General features: G+C 43.3%; 1 protein-coding gene across 2 annotated transcripts in view; it reads left to right on the top strand.

Moving 5' to 3' along the window:
- LOC112235012 (G-protein coupled receptor 39) overlaps positions 1-27,151 on the top strand; it is a 52,878-nt gene extending 25,727 nt beyond the window's left edge. For both annotated transcript variants that reach the window (XM_024403409.1, XM_024403400.1), the window contains one exon: positions 25,949-27,151. In XM_024403409.1, the coding sequence (XP_024259177.1) occupies positions 25,949-26,451 (503 nt within the window). In that variant the 3' untranslated portion in view covers positions 26,452-27,151. The remainder of the gene's footprint in view (positions 1-25,948) is intronic.
- The last annotated feature ends 412 nt before the right edge of the window (positions 27,152-27,563 follow it).

Genomic DNA, 27,563 nt, shown 5'->3' with positions numbered 1-27,563 from the left:
GGTATAGTAATAGACAAATAACAAAGAGAGTTTGCTCTCCTCTGCCAATAACAGCTAGTTTTCAGGTTAAACATCCCACTCATTAGTGTCCTCCAATTAGACCCCTTTCTCAGACCACTCCCAGATAGTCCTAGCAAAATCCTTGCATGAGAAATTGCATTTTGCTAAGAATCAATTTTTGTTTCTTTTTGACCATTTTAATTCAAAACAATCACAGTAGGGTACTTAATTGTTAACCAGAAATGATTTGATAGTGAGATAAAAAAAAAATGTCCGCATTGGATCTTTAAAATGTCAATATTTCAATGTTTATAAGAAAGCTTCGACCTGGCCTTCCTCTCTCGATGGAAATGCTTCAGGGTTGTGGTGATCTTTTGCACAGTGTGTAGCACTGAGAGGCCTCAGGTAAAATGAGATGAGTTTCTTGTGTGCTACCTTCTAGCAGTAGTATCTTGCCCATACCTAACCCCTCAGAGACACTGAAAGCTAGGCCCTATCTCTACAGTGCCATTATGCGGTGACAGGTATAGGCCTATTATCGTTGTCCTACTGCACAGCGTTAGCCTACATCAATGGTATGGGTAGGCTAACATATTTTCCTGTAGGCCCATGTCTGTCTAAAGACTGTAATCTTGTGTATAAATATGTGACACACTTTTTCTTTATTCTTTCCAAAATGGTTGATGGTTCTTTGAGATGCCCCGTTGAGGGTAGGGCTACAGGCATACAAGGACAAATATGGGGGAGGACAAGTTTTCCTTTCTGTAGCTCCTCGAGGATAAGCAAATGCCAGGAATTCGCTTCAAGGCGTTTTACTCGATGGAAACAAACAATACAGTGGCCTGGTGTGTACAATCTTGACTTTGATATGCTCTTAAAAAGCAATTAAAAAGTAATTCAGAAAGGGAGACAAAACATGCACTTCAGGATGTGTTGAGGTATATTAAGGTTAGTCATTATTTTTCAGAGCAGGTGCTTTTAAACATTTCTCTTAAAAGCGGAGGATATACTTATTTAGTATTATATTCTCTTTTAAGGGTTGGTCATGAACTTTCCTGAATACCTGCAGTGTTTTTCCAAGAGACGATTCAGTCCTTTTCCTTTGATATTCTCAAAAGTCAAACTACAACCTAGTCTAGTTAGAAATATATGAGGGAATATCACAGAGACCACACATCGATATGGTTGACCAGAATTGTCTAGAATGTCATTGTATGCTGTAGCGTTAAGATTTCCCTTCACTGGAACTAAGGGGCTTGCCCGAACCAAGAAAAACAGCCCCAGACCATCATTCCTCTTCCACCAAACTTTACAGTTGACACTATGCATTCTGGCGGGTATTGTTCTCCTGGCATCCACCAAACCCAGATTTGTCTGTCGGTCTGCCAGATGGTGAAACCTGATCCATCGATCCAGAGTGCACGTTTCCACTGCTCCAGAGTCCGATGGCGGCGAGCATTACACCACTCCAGCCGACGCTTGGCATTGCGCATGATCATTTTAGGCTGGTGTGTGGCTGCTTGGCCATGGAAACACATTTTATGAAGTTCCCGACGAACAGTTCTTGTGCTGACGTTACATCCAGAGGCAGTTTGGAACTCGGTAGTAAGTGTTGCAACCGAGGTCAGACGATTTTTACAAGCTATGTACTTCAACACTCGGCAGTCCCGTTCTGTGAGCTTGTATAGCCTACCACTTCGCGGCTGAGCCGTTGTTGCTACTAAACGTTTCCACGTCACAAAAATAGCACTTACAGTTGACCGGGGCAGCTCTACCAGGGCAGAAATTTGATGAACTGACTTGTTGGAAAGGTGGCATCTTATGACTTTGAAAGTCACTGAGCTCTTAGGTACGGGCCATTCTACTGACAATGTTTGTCTATAGAGATCGCATGGCTGTGTGCTCAATTGTATACACCTGTCAGCAACGGGAGTGGCTGAAATAGGCAAATCCACTAAATTGAAGGTGTGTCTGTAACAGTATAACTTTAAACCGTCCCCTCGCTCATACCCGGGCTCGAACCAGGGACCCTCTGCACACATCAACAACAGTCACCCACGAAGCATCGTTACCCATCGTTCCACAAAAGCCACGGCCCTTGCAGAGCAAGGGGAACAACTACTTAAAGGTCTCAGAGCAAGTGACATCACCGATTGAAACGCTATTTAGTGCGCACCACCGCTAACTAAGCTAGCTGTTTCACATCCGTTACACTCACCCCCCTTTTGACCTCCTCCTTTTCCGCAGCAACCAGTGATCCGGGTCAACAGCATCAATGTAACAGTATAACTTTAGACCGTCCCCTCGCCCATACCTGGGCGCGAACCAGGGACCCTCTGCACACATCAACAACAGTCACGAAGCATCGTTACCCATCGCTCCACAAAAGCCACGGCCCTTGCAGAGCAAGGGGAACCACTACTTCAAGGTCTCAGAGCAAGTGACGTCACCGATTGAAACGCTATTTAGCGCGCTATTTAGCGTGCACCGCTAACTAAGCTCGCCGTTTCACATCCGTTACATGTCCATATACTTTTGGCCATGTTGTGTATGTACAGTTGAAGTCGGAAGTTTACATACACTTAGGTCATTAAACGAGTCATTAAAACTAGTTTTTCAATCACTCCACAATTTTCTTGTTAACAAACTATAGTTTTGACAATTCGGTTAGGACATCTACTTTGTGCATGACACAAGTAATTTTTTCAACAATTGTTTACAGACAGATTATTTCACTTATAATTCACTGTATCACAATTCCAGTGGGTCAGAAGTTTACATACAATAAGTTGACTGTGCCTTTAAACAGCTCGGAAAATTCCAGAAAAGGATGTCATTCCTTTAGAAACTTCTGATAGGCTAATTGACATCATTTGAGTCACTTGGGGGTGTACCTGTGGATGTATTTCAAGGCCTACCTTCAAACTCAGTGCCTCTTTGCTTGACAACATGGGAAAATCAAAAGAAATCAGTTAGACCTCCACAAGTCTGGTTCATCCTTGGGAGTAACGCCTGATGGTACCGCGTTCATCTGTACAAACAATAGTGTGCAAGTATCAACACCATGGGACCACGTGGTCGTCATACCGCTCAGGAAGGAGACGTGTTCTGTCTCCTAGAGATGAAAGTACTTTGTGCGAAAAGTGCAAATCAATCCCAGAACAACAGCAAAGGATATTCTGAAGATGCTGGAGGAAACTGGTACAAAAGTATATATATCCACAGTGAAACGAGTCCTATATTGACATAACCTGAAAGGCTGCTCAGCAAGGAAGAAGCCACTGCTCCAAAACCGCCGTAAAGAAGCCAGAATATGGTTTGCAACTGCACATGGGGACGATGATTGTACTTTTTGGAGAAATGTCCTCTGGTCTGTTGAAACAAAAATAGAACTGTTTGGCCATAATGACCATCGTTATGTTTGGAGGAAAAAGGGGGATGCTTGCAAGCCGAAGAACACCATCCCAACCGTGAAGCACGGGGGTGGAAGCATCATGTTGTGGTGGTGCTTTGCTGCAGGAGGGACTGGTGCACTTCACAAAATAGATGCCATAATGGGGCAGGCAAATTATGTGGATATATTGAAGTAACATCTCAATACATCAGTCAGGAAGTAAAAGCTTGGTTGCAAATGGGTCTTCCAAATGGACAACGACCCCAAGCATACTTCCAAAGTTGTGGCAAAATGGCTTAAGGACAACAAATTCAAGGTATTGGAGTGGCCATCGCAAAGCCCTGACCTCAATCCTATAGAACATTTGTGGGCAGAACTGAAAAAGCATGTGTGAGCAAGGAGGCCTACAAACCTGACTCAGTTACATCAGCTCTGTCAGGAGGAATGGGCCAAAATTCACCCAACTTATTGTGGGAAGCTTGTGGAAGGCTACCCGAAACGTTTGACCCAAGTTAAACAATTTAACGGCAATGCTACCAAATACTAATTGTGTGTATGTAAACTTCTGACCCACTGGGAATGTGATGAAAGAAATAAAATCTGAAATAAATCATTCTCTCTACTATTATTCTGACATTTCACATTCTTAAAATAAACTGGTGATCCTAACTGACTTAAGACAGGGAATTTTTACTAGGATTAAATGTCAGGAATTGTGAAAAACTGAGTTTAAATGTACTTGGCTAAAGTGTATGTAAACTTCCGACTTCGAGTCTACATTTTGGTAGTTGTAAATTAACTAGGCAACAGGATAGATAATAAACAGTAGCAATAGTGTATGTTATGAGTCGAGGATGAGACGCAGGTGCAGAGGACACAGAGCGGGATGCCTCGTAAGGATCCGCAGAAGGCAAGGAAATCTGCCGTTACTGTCAATATTACTCTTCAACGTGCAATCATTGGAAAATAAATAAGACGAGGTACGATCACGAATATCCTACCAATGGGACATCAAAAACTGTAATATATTATGTTTCATGGAATCGTGGCTGAATGATGACTTTAAAATTCAGCTAGCGGGATATACCCTGCACCGGCAAGATAGAACAGCACACTCCGGTAAGACGAGGGGAGGCAGTCTGTGCATATTTGTAAACAGCTGTTGCACAATATCTCAGGAAGTCTCTAGATTTTTCTCGCCTGAGGTAGAGTATATTGTAATAAATTGCAGACCACACTACTTGCCTAGATAATTTTCAGCTATACTTTCGTGGCTGTTTATTTACCACCACAGACATACGATGGCACGAAGACTGCACTCAGTCAGCTTTATAAGGAAATAAGCAAACAGGAAACCACTCACCCAGAGGCGGCGTTCCTAGTGGCCGGAGACTTTAATGTAGGGAAACTTAAATCAGTTCTACCTAATTTCCATCAACATGTTAAATGTGCAACCAGAGGGAAAAAAAATTCTAGATCACCTGTACTCCACACACAGAGACGTGTACAAAGCTCTCCCTCGCCCCTCCATTTGGTAAATCTGACCACAGTTCTATCCTCCTGCTTACAAGCAAAAATTAGAGCAGGAAGCACCAGTGACTCGGTCTATAAAAAAGTGGTCAGATGAAGCAGATGCTAAACTACAGGACTGTAAATGCTTTCACAGACTGGAGCATGTTCCGGGATTCTTCCGATGCCATTGAGGAGTACACCACATCAGTCACTGGCTTTATCAATAAGTGCATCGAGGACGTCGTCCCCACAGTGACTGTACGTACATAGCCCAACCAGAAACCATGGATTTACAGGCAACATTCGCACTGAGCTAAAGGCGAGAGCTGCCTCTTTCAAGGTGCGGGACTCTGACCCGGAAGGTTATAAGAAATCCTGCTATGCCCTCCGACGAACCATCAAACAGGCAAAGCTTCAACATAGGGCTAAGATTGAATCGTACTACACCGGCTCCGACGCTCGTCTTATGTGGCAGGGCTTGCAAACTATTACAGACTACAAAGGGAAGCACAGCTGTGAGCTGTCCAGTGACACATGCCTACCAGATGAGCTAAATCACTTATATGCCCACTTCGAGGCAAGCAACACTGAGGCATGCATGAGAGCATCAGCTCTCAGCTGAGCATCAGATTTTATTTTATTTTCAAATCAAAATCAAATCAAATTGATTTATATAGCCCTTTGTACATCAGCTGATAAAATGCTGTACACTTTGAGATATTTTGATTTGTGTGTGTAATCATGCTCGCCGTAGCCGAAGTGAGTAAGACCTAAACAGGTCAACATTCACAAGGCTACAGGGCCAGACGGATTACTAGGACGTGTGCTCCCAGCATGTGCTGAACACCTGGCAGGTGACATTTTCAACATGTCCCTGATTGAGTCTGTAATACCAACATGTTTTCAAGCAGACCACCATAGCCCCTGTGCCCAAGAACACGAAGGCAACCTGCCTTGATGACTAGAGACCTGTAGCACTCGTCCGTAGCCATGAAGTGCTTTGAAAGGCTGGTAATGGCTCACATCAACACCACTAACTATGAAGGCGAGGTCAGTACAGATGCATCAAAGCTGGGACCGAGAGACTGAAAAACAGCTTCTATCTCAAGGCCATCAGACTGTTAAACAGCCACCACTAACATTGAGTGGCTGCTGCCAACACACTGACACTGACACTGACTCAACTCCAGCCACTTTAATAATGGGAATTGATGGGAAATGATGTAAATATATCACTAGCCACTTTAAACAATGCTACCTTATATAATGTTACTTACCCTACATTATTCATCTCATATGCATACGTATATACTGTACTCTATATCATCAACTGCATCCTTATGTAATACATGTATCACTAGCCACTTTAACTATGCCACTTTGTTTACATATTCATCTCATATGTATATACCGTACTCGATACCATCTACTGTATCTTGCCTATGCTGCTCTGTACCATCACTCATTCATATATCCTTATGTACATATTCTTTATCCCCTTACACTGTGTATAAGACAGTAGTTTTGGAATTGTTAGTTGGATTACTTGTTGGTTATTACTGCATTGTCGGAACTAGAAGCACAAGCATTTCGCTACACTCGCATTAACATCTGCTAACCATGTGTATGTGACAAATAAAATTTTATTTGATTTGACTATCCAAGAAACCCTAGACCCACTCCAATTTGCATACCGCCCAAACAGATCCACAGAAAATGCCATCTCTATTGCACTCCACACTGCCCTTTCCCACCTAGACAAAAGGAACACCAACGTGAGAATGTTATTCATTCACTACAGCTCAGCGTTCAACACCATAGTACCCTCAAAGCTCATCACTAAGCTAAGGATCCTGGGACTAAACACCTCCTTCAGCAACTGGATCCTGGACTTCCTGACGGGCCACCCCCAGGTGGTGAGGGTAAGTAGCAACACACGCTGATCCTCAACACTGGAGCCCCCCAAGTGTGCGGGCTCAGTCCCCTCCTGTACTCCCTGTTCACCCACCACTGCATGGCCAGGCACGACTCCAACACCATCATTACGTTTGCAGATGACACAACAGTGGTAGGCCTGATCAACAACAATGACGAGACAGACTATAGGTAAGAGGTCAGATGGTGCCTGGTCTGGTAGTGCCAGAATAACAACGTAACCAAGACTAAGGAGATGATTGTGGACGACAGGAAAAGGAGGACCGAGCACGCCCCCATTCTCATCGACGGGGCTTTAGTGGAGCAGGTTGAGAGCTTCAAGTTCCTTGGTATCCACATCACCAACAAACTAGAATGGTCCAAACACACCAAGACAGTTGTGAAGAGCGCCTATTCCCTAAGCCTATTCCCCCTCAGGAAACTAAAATGATTTGGCATGAGATCAGGCACTACAGAGGGTAGTGGCACTACAGAGGGTAATGCGTATGGCCTAGTACACCACTGGGGCTAAGCTGCCTGCCATCCAGGAGCTGCCTGCTACCAGGCTTTGTCAGAGGAAGGCCCTAAAAATTGTCAAAGACCCCAGCCACCCCAGTCATAGACTGTTCTCTCTACTACCGCATGGAAAGTGGTACCGGAGTGCCAAGTCTAGGACAAAAAGGCTTCTCAACAGTTTTTACCACCAAGCCATAAGATTCCTGAACAGGTAATCAAATGGCTTCCCGGACTATTTGCATTGTGTGCCTCCCCCAAACCCTCTTTAACGCTGCTGCTACTCTCTTTTTGTCATATATGCATAGTCACTTTAACTATAAATTCATGTACATACTACCTCAATTGGCCCGACCAACCAGCGCCCCCACACATTGGCTAACCGGGCTATCTGAATTGTGTCCCACCACCCGCCAACCCCTCTTTTCCGCTGCTGCTACTCTCTCTATATGCATAGTCACTTTAACCATATCTACATGTACATACTACCTCAATTAGCCCGACTAACCGTCTGTATGTAGCCTCACTACTGGTATAGCCTCGCTACTGTATATAGCCTCGCTGCTGTTATTTTTCACTGTCTTTTTACTGTTGTTTTAATTTCTTTGACTTACCTATTGTTTACCTAATACCTTTTTTGCACTGTTGGTTAGAGCCTGTAAGTAAGCATTTCACTGTAAGGTCTACACACCTGTCGTATTCGGTGCACGTGACAAAAACACTTTGATTTGATTTGAAAAGAGGGTCAATGAAGATAGTCCTGGTAGCTATTTGGTTAACTATTTAGCAGTCTTATGGCTTGGTGTAGAAGCTGTTCAGAGTCCTGTTGGTTACAGACTTGGTGCATAGTCTTATCTGCAGTATCATGAAACAGTCCACAATATTATCAGCTTAGCATTGAGCAGTGTTTGGACATTTTCTGTTGGCATGTTCAGTCAGTCATCATTGATGAGATTGATCATGGCTACCAGAGCACTTCTGGAAGTCAAAGCTATAAACAGACAAAATGTGTGTTTTATAGCCTACCAGTTGGCATCAGAAGTGCCTTGTAAGATGTATGTAAATGCTCACCACACAAGTCATGTTAGTTGCACTCCCCACACACACACAGATGTTGAAGGTGAATTGCTTAACCAACTTACCAACAACTTTTCTCCATTTCCTCTTTCTTTCCTTCTCTCACTCCCTCCATCCCTTCCACCTTCAGGTTGGGACTGTGACATGACCAGAAAGTAAGAATATGCCTGTTCCTAATTGGCACTCAGCTGTAGAAAGCCTTGAGGACCAGCAGTGGTCAAATTGAGAGATGAATGGATGGAGCAAGGGAGGCATTCTTCTTTTGGCCCTGGCTCCCGGCTCCCACAGTCATCGTTTTCCATAAAGCATTGTTATGGTCCTCCTGTATTAATCAGAGTAAAACCAATGGATGCTGGAGCCCAGGTTCCCTCTACAGCATTAGTGGGATTAATACAGAGCTCTACTCCTCTCTGGTGTGAGGTAATTTGTTTTAGTGTCAAGTCTGTACATTCTTAGAAAAAAATTCTTCCAAAAGGTTCTTTGTCCCCATAGGAGAACCCTTTTTGGTTCCAAGTAGAACCCTTTTTGGATTCAGGTAGAACCCTTTTGTGTTCCTTGTCGAACCCAAAACAGAACTCTTCCATTGGCTTGAGGCATCTTGACATACCACCTTTGTGGCGTTGTAACGGAACAGTATTGTCATTATACCTTTTACTTTTATTCATCCTACCGACTATGCCAGTTACAATTTAACGTGGAGTTATCTGTTATGTCATGGCACTTCAATACCTCTCTTGCCAATTTGGCCAATGGTCCAAACACACCAAGACAGTCGTGAAGAGGCCACGACAAAGCCTATTCCCCCTCAGGAAACTTAAATGATTTGGCATGGGTCCTGAGATCTTCAAAAGGTTCTACAGCTGCAACATTGAGAGCATCCTGATGGGTTGCATCATTGCCTGGTACGGCAATTGCTCGGCCTCCGACCGCACGGCACTACAGAGGGTAGTGCTTACGGCTCAGTACATCACTGGGGCTAAGCTGCCTGCCATCCAGGACCTCTACACCAGACGGTGTCAGAGGAAGGCCCTAAAAATTGTCAAAGACAATTGCATGGAAAGCGGTACCGGAGTGCCAAGTCTAGGATAAAAAGGCTTCTCAACAGTTTTTACCCCTAAGCCATAAGAAACCTGAACAGGTAATCAAATGTCTACTTGGACTATTTTCACTTTGTGCCCCCACCCCCCAAGCCCTCTTTTACGCTGCTGCAACTCTCAGTTTATCATATATGCATTGTCACTTTAACTATACATTCATGTACATACTACCTCAATTGGCCCGACCAACCAGTGCTTTCGCACATTGGCTAACCGGGCTCTCTGCATTGTGTCCCACCACCCACCACCTGCCAACCCGTCTTTTACGCTACTGCTACTCTCTGTTCATTATATTTGCATAGTCACTTTAACCATATCTACATGTACATACTACCTCAATCAACCCAACTAACCGGTGTCTGTATGTAGGCTCGCTACTGTATATAGCCTCGCTACTGTTATTTTTCAGTCTTTTTACTGTTGTTTTTATTTCTTTACTTACCTATTGTTCACCTAATACCTTTTTTTTGCACGGTTGGTTAGAGCCTGTAAGTAAGCATTTCACTGTAAGGTTGTTTTCCTGTTGTATTCGGCGCACGTGACAAATAAACTTTGATTTGATTTGACCGGTCCAAGATAAAGCAAAGCTGTGCAACAAAAACAACAACACAGAGTTACACGTGGGATAAACAAACATACAGTCAATAACACAATAGAAAAATCTGTATACAGTGTGTGCAAATGAAGTAAGGAGGTAAGGCAATAAATAGGCCAACAGTGGCGAAGTAATTACAATTTAGCAATTTACACTGGAGTGATATATGTGCAGATGAGGATGTGCAAGTAGAAATACTGGTGTGCAAAAGAGCAGAAAAACAAAAAACAAATATGGGGATGAGGTAAGTAGTTGGTTGGATGGGCTATTTACAGATGGGCTGTGTACAGCTGCAGTGATCGGTAAGCTGCTCTGACAGCTGACGCTTAAAGTTAGTGAGGGAGATATGTCTCCAACTTCAGTGATTTTTGCAAGAGAACTGGAAGGAGAGGCGGCCAAAGGAAGTGTTGGCTTTGGGGATGATCAGTGAAATATGCTGGAGCGTGTGCTATGGGTAGGTGTTGCTATGGTGATCAGTGAGCTGAGATAAGGCGGAGCTATACCTAGGAAACACTTATAGATGACTTGGACTTGGAGCCTGGATTGTGTTGGAGAGGCTTCCATTAATTAAAGAACACCCTCTGTGTTATGTTAGGCAAATCACATTTTATTGGTCACATACACGTATTTAACAGATGTTATTGGTAATTCTCGATCCACAATATTGCAAGGGATGTACATATATTTTTCCAGTAGCAGATTATGATCAATAATGCAAAAAGCTACACTGAAATCTAACAAAACAGCTGCCACAATCTTTTTATTGTAAATTTCTCTCAGCCAATTATCATTCATTTGTGTAAGTGCCTTACATTGTGCCGTTGAATGTACAAGTGCCGTTGAATGCCCTTCCCTAAAAGGATGCTGAAAATCTGTCGTTAATTTGTTTACTGTGAAATAGTATTGTATCTGGTCATACACAATTATTATATTTTTTTTACTAAGAGTTGCTAACAGGCTGATTGGTCGGCATTTTGAGCCAGTAAAGGGTGCTTAGGTATTTTTAAGGCAAACTTTCCTGTAGGCTTAGATTGAAGAGATGTCAAATAGTACTCTGCAAAAGTGACCCTTAAAGAAGGGTCCAGACACTTTTTTTTTGCGATTTCACTTGTTACATGGTAAAATTACTTAGAAATGCACAAAAGCAGACACTTTTGACAAAAAAACACAAAAATGTTGTCTCTTCCTGCAGCTAGCAAGTAAAATGGCAGAGAGAGCAACCTGATGATCCCTGTTACGCTCGCTGTCCTCAAACTCCCTGTCATAAATGAACCAAGGTGCAGTGTGGTAGGCGTATATTTTCTTTAATAATAAATGTTCCACCAAAAAACAATAAACAACTCAACGACCGTAAAGCTAGTAGGGCAAACACATGCGACACAAAAAGACAAGATCCCACAACAGAAAAATTGCTGCCTAAGTATGATCCCCAATCAGAGACAACAATAGACAGCTGCCTCTGATTGGGAACCATACTCGGCCAAAAACAAAGAAATAGGCAACATAGAATGCCCACCCCAAATCACACCCTGACCTAACCAAATAGTGAAATAAAACGGCTCTCTAAGGTCAGGGCGTGACAATCCCCCTTGGAATTTTTCCTATTTTGTTGCATTACAACCTGTAATTTGAATGGATTTTGATTTTGATTTCATGTAATGGACATACACAAAATAGTCCAAATTGTTAAAGTGAAAAAAATAACACGTTTCAAAAAATTATAGAAAACTTAAAACAGAAAAGTTGTGCGTGCATATAGTTATGCACGCTCAAGTTTTCCAGGTTTTTTTGTCTTATTCCTTGTTTGTTTCACAATAAAAAATATTTTGCATGTTCAAAGTGGTAGGCATGTTGTGTAAGTCAAATGATACAAACTCCCCAAAAAATCTATTTTAATTCCAGGTTGTAAGGCAAAAAAATATGAAAATGCCAAGGGGGTGAATAGTTTCGGAAGCCACTGTATGAAAGATGATCGTAAAATGTATAATTTTGCCATTTGATTTAGAATTTTAGGACCTCTGTACGTATAAAAAAAATATAGAAACACGTATTTGAAACATTGAATTGGCCTTTACCGCTATAGCCCATAGAAATGCATTGAATAACACATTTGTACATGGAAAAACATAGTGTCTATCTGAGAGATATAAGAAAACCCAGGAAAAAAATCTAAATATTTGACACTTATTTGGTCATGTTATTGTGGCACATTATACCCCTATGCACTTTTTGTGATTTTTACATCCCAGTACTTACTGGGTTACCTTCAGACTACTCCCCTGAAGCAGAACAACCGACACCTTAGTGTTTGTTTGTCACTCCAACGGTTCGGTCTTAACAGTCGGTTTTGTGAGAAGATCTTTTTGAAATGAGGACATCCGTGACAGAGAGTTCAGACGACTGCTGTACAGCTTGTGTATGTCGTAGACCCAAACAACTGGCACTGTCATGTTTGTGATACTCAATTTTCGATTGTGGTGACATTAGTTTGTAGCTCACACGGTTCTGAACTATTTTCTTTTCCGGATCCTCTCATGTGTACGAAAAGGCGGCTTTCACAAGCCCCATGTTATGGAATAGGCGCAAACTTTATATTGGCGGGAAAAAATAGGGGATTGAGCTGCAGCCACTACAAGAAAAGATAAGTCTCTAGCATAAACCATAGACATTCAAATCAGTAGGTAGTGATAGCCCCGACGTTATTCACATATTCCTATGGAAAACTCACAATGGCGCATGAAGCAGGAAGTATTTGAATTGCTGAATGGGACTGAAGTGCACCAAAATATTGCTAAGTATCCTTGTGAAAGGGGCCGTAACTTGCAAAGGATCATGGCTGATGTAGTCATTTTCATCTTGCCTCAGACACATGCAAAGATCAAACGAGCCTTCTTGTAGCCTGCCGGCCCATGATTGGTCTCTGTCAGCACGTGGTCCTGTGTGACGACAAATGTTTTAGTCAGAATGGATCACTATTTAATTAAATATCTTGACTTGTTGCAAACTTTTAAATAATTAATCATGGAGATCGAACTTGATCATAATAAACTAATGTTAGAGCCCAAAAATGGGCACCCCCCCCCCAAAATTGCTTACGTTCTGGAAATCGTAATTTACATAGGCTTTCTAGGACAGACCAGGGCTTTTGGTACTGCTAGGTTGCCACGCAGTAGCCGACCAGCAGAGCTCTTGACTTCACACTCCAGACCTGACAATGGGGGCCTGGCCTAAACACACGGAAGCTATTCAATATTCACAATGACTTCACTGTGTGACACACAGGTGCGTCAATCAACTCTAGGGCGTTTCTAACCACACATTTGCTTACAGGTTCTATAACCTGTTTGTACTATGTAACAATAGTGGTGTAACTACCACGGAGCGATATCTAGCCACACAATACGAGAGGTTCAATCAGATAGACTCCAGTTATAGACGAGACAGGGAATGAATTGGTTGAATAATCAGCTTTAATTGCTTTCTAATTAGTAACTGGACCTGTATTATCCTTGACAGGAGAAAGTAATACTTTATTAAGGGGGCTCTGTGGTACTGTCTGTGTATGTGTGTGTGGCATGGGACCAGGCTGTCCAGACGGTTCTTTCATAATATACAGTGTGAGGAAGCAGGAGCGCCCAGCAGGATAGCAGAAAAAACAAACAGACCCAGAGCCAGAACATAAGTGTGTTTCGCCAAGCATGTATGATAATGGTGAATGCTGGTGATATACAGTGTGTGTGTGTTGGGAGGGAAGGGGGGATATGTATATGTGGGTGTGCACAGTTTGTGTGCCTTGACAACAAGGTATGACTACGAATGTTTTGAATTGTATGTGTGTGGTGTGTGTTTATGGTATTAGATAGATACTAGATACTGTATTCAATCAAAGACCCACAGCACAACAACAACAAAAACACCAACATTCATTGACAAATACCATTATGGAGGCTATAACATTTGAACGTTTTACAGTTGAATTCTATTGCTGTTTCACGGGCACCAATCCATGCTGGCCAAATGCCAATGTTCCAGGTGACTGGCCACATTAGAATGCGGAAGCCATGGGATAGGAAGAGCCAAATCCGGGGATCGATTGCCTCCACAGGAATTTGGAGCAAATAGAATAGCAGTCAGCATGGTCTTCATGGCTCTCTGCTAAATGTAACATTTGAACATGGTATCAGCTAAAAGGTCACGCGGAAGATAGACTTAATCAATTCTCAAAGAAAGCTCACTCAGCCTTGCTATTGTCATTGATTTTTATTAAACTGACAGAAATGTAATAAGGTGTGTGGAAAGAAATGTATTTAAAAGTGGTTCATTATGCTCAAGGGCAACAAACTCCACACTTTAGTAATTTGTGTGTAACTGCTTATGATCCTAGTCATGAATCTTCCATTTGACAAGGAAGAAATGAAACAATTGGTTGCACTGGGTTATTTTGAATATATTATAGCCTAACACAAGTCCCCAGTTGTTTTGAATTGAAGAAAACTGGCATTTAGTACCCTTTCCTCAAAAGCAGTAGGGTAGTGAAGACTTTTGTGTTGTGTGGACCATGAACTCTTGGCTTGGTTTGTGAGTAGCAGATCAGAGAGCCGTGTTCTCATCACCTTTGTATGTATACTGCACCTGCGGGACTCTAATGCTGCACCTGCGGGACTGTATTAGTCTAATGTGAACCAGTGGACCTGTGGATAGCACCAATAATGATCATCCACTGAAAAGTGTAAGCACGGCCTCTTTTGTCTATCCGATAGAGAGCTCTTAGTGTGTGGTGTGTTTTGCTCTGGCTCTTTATTATCTCTCCACTGGCTTTATTCTCCTTCTCTCTTGTTATCCTGTTTCTCCTCTTTATCTCTGTCCTTCCCACTCTTCCTCTCACTCTATCTCGTCCCGTCTACCTCTTTTTCTTTCTTGCAGCCTCCCTCCCTCCCTCCCTCCCTCCCTCCCTCCCTCCCTCCCTCCCTCCCTCCCTCCCTCCCTCCCTCCCTCCCTCCCTCCCTCCCTCCCTCCCTCCCTCCCTCCCTCCCTCCCTCCCTCCCTCCCTCCCTCCCTCCCTCCCTTCTTTCTTTAGCTCTCCCTCTGTTCTTCTCATAAGCCTCAAGTCATGCACTTGTCTTGTCAAGGGTTATTGTGACAGGCCCCTGGTTGATTTTCCACACAAAGTGGTTAAAGGTTTTTGCCATGAAAAAAAAAATGGTTCTCAGGCATCTTTGGTATTCAAAAATGTCTCCACAATCATATAAATTAACTTAATTTATTATGCTCCATCAAAAGCATACACAGAGTAGTGCATTCACATGTCCCACAACCCCTTCAGCAGTCTAACTGAGACATATGCTATGCTCCAGTCTCATATGTATGGAGAGTAATGTGCATGTGCAGGAATGAAGCACGAGAGCAGCGTCTACAGTACCGTGTGCAGGCTTTTCATTTTAAAATGCTGCATTGTTGCACTGTTGCATTGTTTGGAAGGGAGGCCACTGAAGGCATTTGTTAGCTGTCTGCATGTTGTGCGTTGACTGAGACAGGCAATTGGCCCTGTTGCCACTGACCCTGCTGGTAATCAGCTGACTCTGAGTGCAGTGGCCTGTCCAGCCTGTATTGAGTTGACCTCTGCTATGGCTAACATGCTATGGTCACAGTGGCCTGCTCATGGATTGGCCTCTGCCTGGAGACAAGCTAATATGGCTTACGGTGACCGGTGGAAGTGGGCCTGTGGCCGTCATGGTTCCTCGTTCTGCTTGGGAAAAATCTAAGTTGAAGCTGGTAGCACAGATTGGAGCTTGTTAATGGAAATTGTATTGTTTCACTGGTCTGTGAGGTGTTATGGCTTAGGGTATTGATACTTCACATAGATCAATATGCATACTACTGCGCTCCACACTCTCATGCTCTGAGTGCGTTTTCCAACCACGTTCACTTGATTTTGTTCTTGTGAGGACGAGAGTGTGGAGCACGCATAAAGCAATACATTTGAGAAGCACTCGCACTCCCCCTACTTCCTCACACTTCGCCTCCTCATTCATTGGACCTTCTTCCAGCCAGGACAATGGCAACACTAAACTAAACAAGATATACACAAAGCAACCGTATTACTTCATAACTATCAGCAAGCTATATGTGAATCGTAATAATGTAGCTAACCATAGTTTACCAGGCAAAAATGACCTAAAACGAATATTATGCAGGATAGATGTCAATTCTACTACTAGCACTAGTAGCTAGCCAGTTAGCCTTATTGACTTATTATGGGCTTGCCATCTACGGTACGTAGGCAGGTAAACATGAACAAACAGAGTATGCATTCGAGAAGTGCCCTCCGTGCTCTTCGCATACTTTGATATGGACTCATACTCCGACCTTTCCGTGCTCCAATTTTGAGTAGTATGCGTCTCTGACATATACCTATCTATCGTTATAGATAAAATTGACATTTGACAAGAAAATAATTACAAATCAAGTTTACGTAGCTAACAAATAGCTGCTATAGAGTACTAATGACTGGCCTAAAAAGTCATTTCATTATTTGTCTATAGAAATTATATGGCCCAAACCGTGACAGTTGAGTGAGAAATTCCTCTCAGGATTATTAAGCTAATTTTCAATTAAAGGCCAACATGCACAAGAACAACTTGGTCTGCACAATACAAATAGCCAGAGAAGCAGATCTATTATTGATGGTCAAATTATCACAAACCCCTTGGTTATAGTAATGTAATATGGTGAGATATTTCATGCATAGTCATACACTCAGAAAATTGTGCTGTTTTTGTCAACATTTTCTTACATTTGGACTAGTGAAAATTTGTCCAGATGTAAAAAAAGGTTTGAACACCACTGGAGCAAATACAGATTTAATAGCTTTGTTATTCATGTATTCGTCCTCAATATTCTTTGAGAGGTTTCCATTTGACTTACCCTATCAGTTTTCTGTTTACCCCTTTAGGCATGTATTGTCTAGAGACATGTTTGTAATGAATAAAATATACATACTTTTTTTGCCTCTCCGATGTCTGTAACTCGAGCTGTGGATCTTGTCAATTTCGATTTCCTTGAATTGATGTCAATTGGGAAATTGGTGCCCATCGACACGTTAAGTTTGAGTTCTTGATGCATTCAGTAAACACTTTCAGGAAGTTGTATCTTCAGGATGCATTTGTTGGTGTGTAACTAAGCATTATTAATTTAGATTTAGAAATATGGTTGAGTGTGGATATTGGACATAATGTATCTTCAACACAGTACTAGCATGTGCATAGGCAAGAGAATAGTTAGACTATAATAGTCCAAACTCACTACCACCCAGGGTTGGAGTTTAACCTCCACTGTTACATCTACTCCTGCCACGCACTCTACTGCTCATCCCGTGTCTCATTAACCTGCCACCACTCCCCCAGTGCTCTCTCCCTCTCTCTCTCTCTCTCTCTGTGTGTGTGATTGTGTGGGCAGAGATAGGTGTGCTGAGTCAGAGCAAACCCTCACAGCTGCAACCTGTTCCATAATCAAGACCTCTACAAATAGTCAGCCCTGCCACTTCCACACTGCCAGATCGTAATCTCTGCTCAGTCAGTCTACGGTTCTATCCGTTTGTTACTATTTTGATCCTGTTATCCTGTTGTGCCTGTTTTCCTTGCCTGACACGGTTTTCCTCTCCGCTACAGTTCTGCCCGCTCTGACTCTGGTCCATGTCTCCAGTCCCACGTCTCCTCATCCTGCTACTCTGCCCTGGATTCCCCACTGTACTGCTCCCTTGGATTCTCCTCCTGACCTGCTTACCCTGTCCCAAACCCTCTCGCTCCAGCCTCAGCCTCCGCACCTAGTTTCCTGCAACCCGCCTGAGCTTCCCCTGGCCTGCACTCCATCTTCCCCCTGTGTTTCAATAAATACCTTGGTTACTTCATCCCAGTCCCCTCATCTGAGTCTGCTCTTGGGTTTCTCTGTTCCACTCCGCGTAACAGTACGATCAGTAAGGATGCCGCTAACCGACTCCTGTCCCTCCATCAAGGCCCCCATAATGTTGCTGAGATGGTATGTGAGTTCCGCACCCTCGCCGCTGAGAGCTGCAGAAATGGTAGCCCCTTCAGGGAGCATTCCAGAACGAGCTCACTGAAACCATCAAGGACGAGTTGGTGTCCAGGGATGAGCCTGATAGACTCGATGAACTCATCTCTCTCGCTATCGGCATCGACAACCGTTTCAGTGAGCATTGGAGGGAGAGAGTAGGTAGGGTTGCATGCACCATAACATCTGTTCAGCGCCTTGTTCTCCTTCTTCGACTGCATCCCTTTCCAAGGCTCTTCCTGATCCTGAATCCATGCAGTTCGGCCGGACCCGTCTCTCTCCAGAGGAGAGGCAGCGGCGAATTGGCACTAGGAGCTGCCTATACTGTGGCCAGGTTGGTCACTTTGTCTCCACTTGTTCCCTGCGTCCAGCAAAAAAAGGGGGCTCGGCAGTAGTGGGGGGTGTACTGTTGAGCCAAATCGCCTGCCCATCTTTCCCCAGACCCTTGCTTGAAGGCAACCTTGTCTGTCAGAGCCAGGCTTTTTCTCTATCTGCTCTCATCAACTCGAGCGCCGACGGGAGCATCCTGGACCGAGGTGTTGGGCCTGGACACTGTCCCACTCGGATCACCCCTTGATACCAATGCTCTCAACGGACAGCTCCTCGCCCGTTTCTGAGAGAACCATCCCTGTCATCCCAGGTCTCTCTGGAAACCACCAGGAAAAGATCTGTTTCCACATAATCGATTCTCCTTTCTCCCCCCTGGTTCTTCGCCATCCATTTTTAAAGCTACACAACCCAAAGATTGACAGGACCGCCAGAAAGGTAACCACTTGGAGTTCATCTTGTCTCTCTAATTGTCTACATTCTGCCCTTCCCCCTCCCTGCATTGTCTGTGCCCCAGTTCATTCCAGAACCTCCGGACCAGTCATCAGTTCCTCCAGAGTATCATGATCAAGCTCCTGTGTTCAGCAAGCACCATGCCCTGTCGTTGCCGCCTCATCGGCCGTACAACTGTCCCATTTACATCCAGCCTGGAGCTCCTCTTCCCAGTAGCCGGTTATTTAACCTCTCTTGCCCCAAGGAAGAGGCTATGGTGAGGTACATCCAGGATTCTCTGGCTGCAGGACTCATCAAGCCATCTTCCTTCCCGGTGGGTGCTGGGTTTTTCTTTGTGAAAAGGAAGAATGGGTCACTGAGGCCGTGCATAGACTTCCGTGGGCTGAATAATATCACAGTAAAGAACAAGTACCATTTGCCACTCATCAGCTCTGCTTTTGCCCCCTCCATGGTGCCATGGTGTTTACCAAACTCGACCTTCGGAATGCCTATCACCTTGTCCGCATAAGAGAGGGGGACGAGTGGAAGACTGTGTTCAACAAACCACTGGGTCACTTTGAGTATTTGGTCATGCCTTTTGGTCTTACTAGCACCCCGGCTGTTTTCCAGAACCTAGTCAATAATGTGCTGAGGGATGTGGTTGGATACTTCGTTTTTGTCTATTTAGATGAAATCCTGATTATTTCCAAAGACCCTGAGGCTCGCCAGCAACACATTTGCCAAGTTCTTCAATGGCTGTTGGAGAATAAGCTTTTTGTTAAAGCTGAAAAATGTGAGTTCCATGCTGCCTCAGTGTCTTTCCTGGGTTATATTATTGGACAGGGACAGTTATGTATGGACCCCCTCCAAGGTCATGTTAGTCACAGAGTGGCCTGCGCCCTGCAACCTGAAGCAGCTACAGCGTTTGCTGGGGTTTGCACATTTTTACAGACATTTCCTCTGCAACTACAGCCGTCTGGCTGCACCTCTCACCCCTCTCACCTCCACCCCATTCCACTGGACTCCTGAGGCTGAGGCAACATTCCTGAAACTCAAGCGTCGCTTCACCTCAGGTCCTTAGCCTGACCCGGGACTCCATTTCATCGTGGAGGTGGACGCCTCTGACACCGGGGTAGGTGCTGTTCTGTCTCAACGTGATCCTTCTGATCAGACGTTCCACCCATGTGCATTCTTTTCCCGTAAGCTCTCACCTGCAGAGAGGAATTTTGACATTGGAAACCGGGAACACCTGGCAGTTAAGCTGGCTCTTGAGGAATGGCGTCACTGACTGGAGGGCTCTGTCCCCTCCCTTCATCGTGTGGAATGACCATAAAAACCTGTCCTACATCCAGACCGCCAAATGTTTGAACTCCCGGGAAGCCAGATGGGCCTTGTTCTTTGGTAGATTCAATTTCACACTCACTTATCGCCCCGGTTCAAAGACTACCAAGCCTGATGCCCTCTCCCGTCAGTTAACCATCAACAACACGGGTACCGAGCCAGAAGCCATTGTGCCATCCACCTGCATCAATGCCGCCTTTGCCTGGGAGATTGGGTCCCGTATCTCAGCCTGCTCAGTTTGTGCTTGGAACAAAACCTCCACTAAACTCACTTTGGGCTGCTGCGCCGTCTTCCCATACCCAGTCGCCCCTGGTCACACATAGCTCTGGACTTCATCACTGGCCTTCCCCCATCTAACGGTAACTCTGTCATCCTCACCATTATTGACAGGTTTTCTGAAATGGCTCACTTCATTCCGCTCTCCAAGCTCCTGTTCTCCAGGGAGACTGCGGACCTGCTAGTACCCCATGTGTTTTGTCTGGATGGCATTCCCATTGACATTGTTTCCGACAGGGAATCCCAGTTTACCTCCTACGTATGGAGATCCTTCTGTTTAGCTCTTGGTATCAATGTCAGTCTTACTTCTGGATATCATCCCCAGACCAATGGCCAGACCAAACAGGCCAACTAAGAGATGGAGAATGCCCTACACTTTATGACATCTGCTAACCCTTCCTCCTGGAGCACTCAGCTACCCTGGGTTAAATATGTCCACAACAACCACCAACACCTCATCAGGTATGTCACCTTTTGAGTGTGTTCTGGGTTACCAACCCCACTTGTTCCCCGCCCAAGAGGTTGCGGTTCCCTCTGTCCAGGACCATCTGCGCAATTGTCTTCGTACCTGGAGGAAGGCTCAGGCTGCCCTTCTTTGTGCCCAGACAGGACCCAGTCCCAAGCCAACCATCGCCGGGTCTCAGCCCCAGTCTACACCCCAGCTCAAAAGACATGGCTCTCATCAAAGGACCTGCCATTGAACGTGGCATCGAAGAAACTTTCCTTCCCGATTCAATGGTCCCTTTGAAGTTGATCGTGTCATTAACCCCTCTGCTGTGTGCCTGAAACTCCCAGCCTCTCTCAGTATCCATTCTAACTTTCATGTGTCCCTGATTAAACCTGTCTGCTCCAGTCCCCTGTCTCCTCCTGCAGCAGTTCCTTGAACTGCCACCACCCCAGTGCTCTCTCTCTCTCTCCCTCTGTGTGTGATTGTGTGGGCAGTGACAGGTGTGCTGGAGTCAGCAGATCCCCACAAGCTGCAATCCATTCCATAATCAAGACCTCTACAAATATTCAGCCCTGCTACTACCACACTGCCAGATCGTAATCTCTGCTCAGTCAGTCTACGGTTCTATCCGTTTGTTACTATTTAGATCCTGTTGTGCCTGTTTTCCTTGCCTGACACGGTTTTCCTCCCTGTTACTGTTCTGCCCGCTCTGACCATGTCCATGTCTCCAGTCCCATGTCTCCTCATCCTGCTACTTTGCCCTGGATTCCCCACTCTACTGCTCCCTTGGATTCCCCTCAGGACCTGCTTACCCTGTCTCAACCCCTCTCGCTCCAGCCACAGCCTCCCACCGAGCTTCCCCTGGCCTGCAATCCATCTTCCCCTTGTGTTTCAATAAATACCTTGGTTACTTCATCCCAGTCCCCTCGTCTGAGTCTGCTCTTGGGTTTCCCTGTTCCACTCCACGTAACCTCCACATGCTAAACTGTCAGCTTAGTCTACTTTAGTTTGACGCTTAAAGCATATGATAGATGTGCTGAGACCATAGCTTATGGTTTGTGCACCAATTATAGCATAAACATAACACACCAGGCTGATGCCATTTATCTAAACCTATACTGTATGTTTGACATTAAAGTTTCTCTGTCTTGAGTTTTTGAAGACCCATTCCTGACAGTTGGTAGATTCAAACTAAACCTTTTACTTCATAGTTCCCCCAGGGATAAAGTGAAGGTTAGCTTGCTGCTTCACAGCCATGATTACTGTATGACTTTGCCTCATTGTGCATTCACACTGTGGAAGAATTCTGTTTGTAAATGGAAGATCAACCTGCTGAATGACGTCTTTCAAATAGGCTCAAGTCTGCACAAAGAACATGTATGAGCCAAAGCCAACAGGAACTGTCATTTGCATGTGGATTTCTAGATAAGCAGCTGAGTATGTACTGGTAATAAGATTAGTGTAAATAGTTGTCTTGTAGAATCTACAACTTCATGTAAGTGTTTGTCAGCAAATTGTTAAACTAAATTGTTAAACTATTTATTTCAACACTTAAGGTGTTAGACTGTTTAATACTTATTTGTTTTAATACTTAAAAGTGTTCCAATAAATGAATGAGGATCGTAACTATGTGTGCGGGAGTTATTCTTTTACAATCAAGCAAATTGTTGCCACTTTGTCCTGCAGTGTAGAACCTATTTAGCAGTGTTTTCCCCAAAGAGGTACATACAACATTAGCCAGGTAGGAATGTATCAAAAACCTGTGCCTCATTATCACAGAGGATTTCTACAGTCTGAGAACTACCAAGAAAATGTTTTGGTACTTCTTATTAAAATCCCATTTAATTTATTTTGGCAAGGATAATGTTTAGTCATAACAATGTTTTTCAGCAGTTGCCTTTATTCTGGGTTTTTCTTTTTAAAATAATTGCCTGGCACAGTTACACTTCAGTTACACCCAGCTAAGAAAGCCCCATTGATGAAAACATAAATCGGATAAAAATACATATATCCCTGTTTAGGTTTTTTCTTCATTTGTTGTATAATATTTTTCATTAGAATGGGTACTGTTGTAGTCTGACATTCAATAAAATGAGCAAGGAGACAGTAAGAAAGTTTAATTACCCTTTAGGGAATTTCTCTAATGGACCCCTCACAGTGTCGACCCATACTGCACCTCTTACACTCTCAGCTCCACTTTACTGTGAGACAGGGCTGAAGAAAATAACTCCACACACCATCATTTCTGTTTTCCCTTTTTTTGAATTTCACAGCATTTCAATTTCAGTCCTCAATTCATAATAGTAGAATGCTGATATGAATATAAATAAATACAAATGATTTAAATGCAATTTGAAATCACCTTGCCCTAAGGACTAACTGGCAGTGTTTTTTTTTATACAACAGCACAGACCTGTATTTTTTTAACAGTGCACTTAATCTCAAAGGGCTGTTTTTGTCTTAGTATAATTAGCATTATAAATCACCAGGGGAAACTAAATCAGCTAATGTAAAGAGACAGCACAAAAATGTCCAAAAACACCCAACAAAAGGCATTGTTTCTGAGTATTCTTGAAAGCATATCATTGCATCAACGCTGGTTTAGATGGCAAAGCAAACCCAATCTACACAAAAATATTTGCATTATTCAGTAGTCCACTGACCTGGGTTGAAATACTATTTTGGGTATTTCAATGACATTTCAGAGTAAGTACAGTATTTGGATATTTCATTTAGAATAGATGTAGTTGAGTACTGGAATGTATTTGGAAAGTATAGGCATGTACACTGAGTGTATAAAACGTTAGGAACACCTGATGTTTCCATGGCAGACTAACCAGGTGAATCCAGTTTAAAACTATGATCCCTTATTGATGTCACCTGTTAAATCCACATCAATCAATTGAGACATGGATTGTTATGTGTGATATTCAGAGGGTGAATGGGCAAGACAAACTATTTAAGTGCCTTTGAACGGGGTACGGTTTTCTCGCTCAACTGATACCTGTGTGTATCTAGAATGGTCAAAGGACATCCAGCCAACGGCAGGCCAGTGGTCGAAAATGGGTCATTGATGAAAGAAGGCAAAGGAGGCTGACATGAGTTGTGCAGAGCAACAGACGGGCTACAGTTAGTCAACTGAGTGTCTAGTTTGAGAAACAGACGCCTCACAAGTCCTCAACTGGCAGCTTCATTAAATAGTACCCGCAAAACACCAGTTTCAACGTCAACAGTGAAGAGGCGACTCTGGGATGCGTGCCTTCTAGGCAGAGTTGCAAAGAAAAAGCCATATCTCAGACTGGCCAATAAAAAGAAAAGATTAAGATGGGCAAAATAACACAGACACTGGACAGAGGAACTCTGCATAGAAGGCCAGCATCCCGATGTCGCCTCTTCACTGTTGACGTTGAGACTGGTGTTTTGCGGGTACTATTAAATGAACCTGCCAGTTGAGGACTTGTGAGGCTTCTGTTTCTCAAACTAGACACTATAATGTTCTTGTCCTCTTGCTCAGTTGCGCACTGGGGCCTCCCACTCCTCTTTCTATTCTGGTTAGAGCCAGATTGTGCTGTTCTGTGAAGGGAGTACTTACACAGCGTTGTACAAGATCTTCAGTTTCTTGGCAATTTCTCGCATGGAATAGCCTTCATTTCTCAGAACAAAAATAGACTGACGAGTTTCAGAAGTAAATTCTTTGTGTCTGGCCATTTAGAGCCTGTAAACGAACCCACAAATGCTGATGCTCCAGATACTCAACTAGTCTAAAGAAGGCCAGTTTTATTGCTTCTTTAATCAGAACAACAGTTTTCAGCTTGTTCTAACATAATTGCAAAAGGGTTTATGAATGATCAATTAGCCTTTTAAAAGGATAAACCTGGATTAGCTAACATGGTTGCTGATAATGGGCCTCTGTGTGCCTATGTAAATCATCCATAAACATTCTGCTGTTCCCAGCTACAATAGTCATTTACAACATTAACAATGTCTACACTGTATTTCTGATCAATTTGATGTTATTTTAATGTACAAAAAATGTCGAAGTGATCCCAAACTTTGAACGGTAGTGTATATGAAGTCTGGTGTGACGTTTGCAATTCTATTGCTTTTAATCTTTGTTATTATTTTGTCAGCAGAGGACTCTCCAGATTTTCTCTCCAGATTTTCCTGGTTTTAATTTGACTGAATTAACTGTTTGATACATGGAACTAGGTAGTACTGAATTGAGTGACATGTTGTCATAAGTAAGTAGGGGGGCTACTTTGACCGAAATTACTTAATAGAATTCTATGGGAAAGCCATTCATTCCTGGTGCTTTTCTCCATGCAACTGTTTTAACAGCATCTAATATTTATTCTTGGGTGATCTCTGTTTTTATTCATTATTTTTTGTCTGCTGATAATTGCTTCAGAGTTGTTGAGTCTAAGAAGGCTATAGGAACAGTCCAACTGTTGTTTAATTCTGATTTATATACATTTTCCTAGCTTTTAAAATTGTCATTGTGTTGTTGTTTTTAATTACCGCTTTGTATCTTTATCTTTAAAACATAAAAAATTATTACTCGTTTTGTGGGAGCTGCAAGATATCTATCAGGTTTATTTGCCACACTCAGTGTATTTTAAAATATGAAATATTTAAACGCCCCATGCATTTGAACCCAGGTCTTTTAGGTGGTATTTGAAATAATATATTTGTAAATAAGTATTTGAAAATAGTTCTTGCTATTTATAGGAAGTTATTTGAAAATACTTTCAAACACTTCAAATAGAAGTAGCTGATTTAGCCACTTTATTTGAAAATACACAGAAAACAAGTATTTAAATAACAAATACTTAATATGCATATATTTTAACCCAGGTGTGGTCCACTGCCCCCTACTACCATTATCAAATATTCTTAATCACTTTTTCTCTTTCCTTCCTTCCCTCTCTCTCTCGCTCCCCCTCCCTCTTTCTCAGGTTTAATCGTGGGCTCCCTTACCGTGTGCTGGCTGCCCAACCAGGTGCGTCGCCTGATGACTGCCGCCGTGCCCAAGTCCAGCTGGACCATGTCCTACTTCCGCAACTATGTGGTGCTGCACCCTGTGGCCGACACCTTCTTCTACCTTAGTTCCGTGCTCAACCCCTTCCTGTACAACCTCTCTTCCCGCCAGTTCCGACAGGTCTTCGTCCAGGTGCTACGCTGCCGCCTCACCATCGAGCACGTAAACAAACGGACTCTGAGGAGCTTCGAGGCCAACTCAGCCCGCTCACTGCGGCCCCTGCTAAAGTCACTGCGTCGTGGTGGTGGCAACAGGTCTACTCAGACTCAGAGCAAGGAGTTCAAGATGCCTACATTCACTACCTTCCATAGTCCTAAGGACACTCCCCCTCGCAGCCCTGAGGAGGCCCTCCCCACAACCGATGAATCACTTTCAAATTCAGTCGGAAAGGGAAACATCCCCGAAGAGACTGAAATTTAAGTTTATTAAAATACACGTATGACAGTTGTTTTGACTTGTGCTCTAACATGCTTCTTGGCTGAGGTTATGAAGTAGAATTGACGTTGTGAATCAATGCAGTCCAGAAAGACTTCTAGGTGACTTTGAAAGATGAACCAAAAGAGAGACACTTAGCTGTGTTCAGTATTACAGTATTCAATTCATCGGAGAGGGATACAGGGTGTCATCCAACTCAGATTTCAACAATCTGCCACAAGCTGATTTGTCAGAGAGGTGCCTCTACAGACATAATATGTGAGGAGTCTAACACAGTAATACATCCAGTCAAAGAACAGTCAGGACATTTTTACCAATTTCATCTCATACTGTATAATACCAGGAACACTGGAAAAGCTTGGTATTTGAACAGTGTTAATTACAGTGATTTATTTCCATTACATGAGATGACACTTCTCTTGGCCCTACTGTAACTCATATTTTCACAGTCACTTAAGATGCCACTGAAAACTAAGCTCAACATTATTCATCATGACATGGTGTCTGCATTGTACATTGTGTCCAAAGTATACTTTTCCATTCATTTGTATGGCATCCACTGACAGAGTTGACCACTTCCTAAATTGGACCCAGTGCATATGATTTGATCTCAAGACAAATGTAATTTATGTTTCATCACTACAGTATCAGCATCATTATTTTAACATTAAAAATGGTCACTTCCTCTGTTGTGTTATGTGTTTTTCTTCATCTTTTGTCTCTGTACTCCATTTCATCTACTGTACAAATAAACCTCATCCAGTTCATCTATAAATGTACATATTACCTTCTAGTGCCCTCAGTTGGCCAGTCAACAGCTATGTTTCCATTAACTTGTCCAGTGATTTTTTTGTTGACATTTAGAAAGTCGGCATAGAAAATACATGTGACAATTGCCTGTTACGGTGCGTTTCCAATTAACTATCTTGTGTCAATAAAAACAGCTGTACATTGTGACGTCACACCTAAAAAAATTTTTTTTTTAGCAAAAACCTACAGTGTAGAATAAAATGTGGTTTAAGTGTTTCTATTACACATTTAGGCAAATAGCGCATTAATAATTTGGCGACAGCCAGTATGCCCTCCCACCTATCTGT

This window comes from Oncorhynchus tshawytscha, linkage group LG03 (assembly GCF_018296145.1).
Source record: "Oncorhynchus tshawytscha isolate Ot180627B linkage group LG03, Otsh_v2.0, whole genome shotgun sequence".
NCBI lineage: Eukaryota > Metazoa > Chordata > Actinopteri > Salmoniformes > Salmonidae > Oncorhynchus > Oncorhynchus tshawytscha.
The sequence above is the reverse complement of the archived record's forward strand: the minus strand, read 5'-3'. Positions and strand labels throughout refer to the sequence as shown.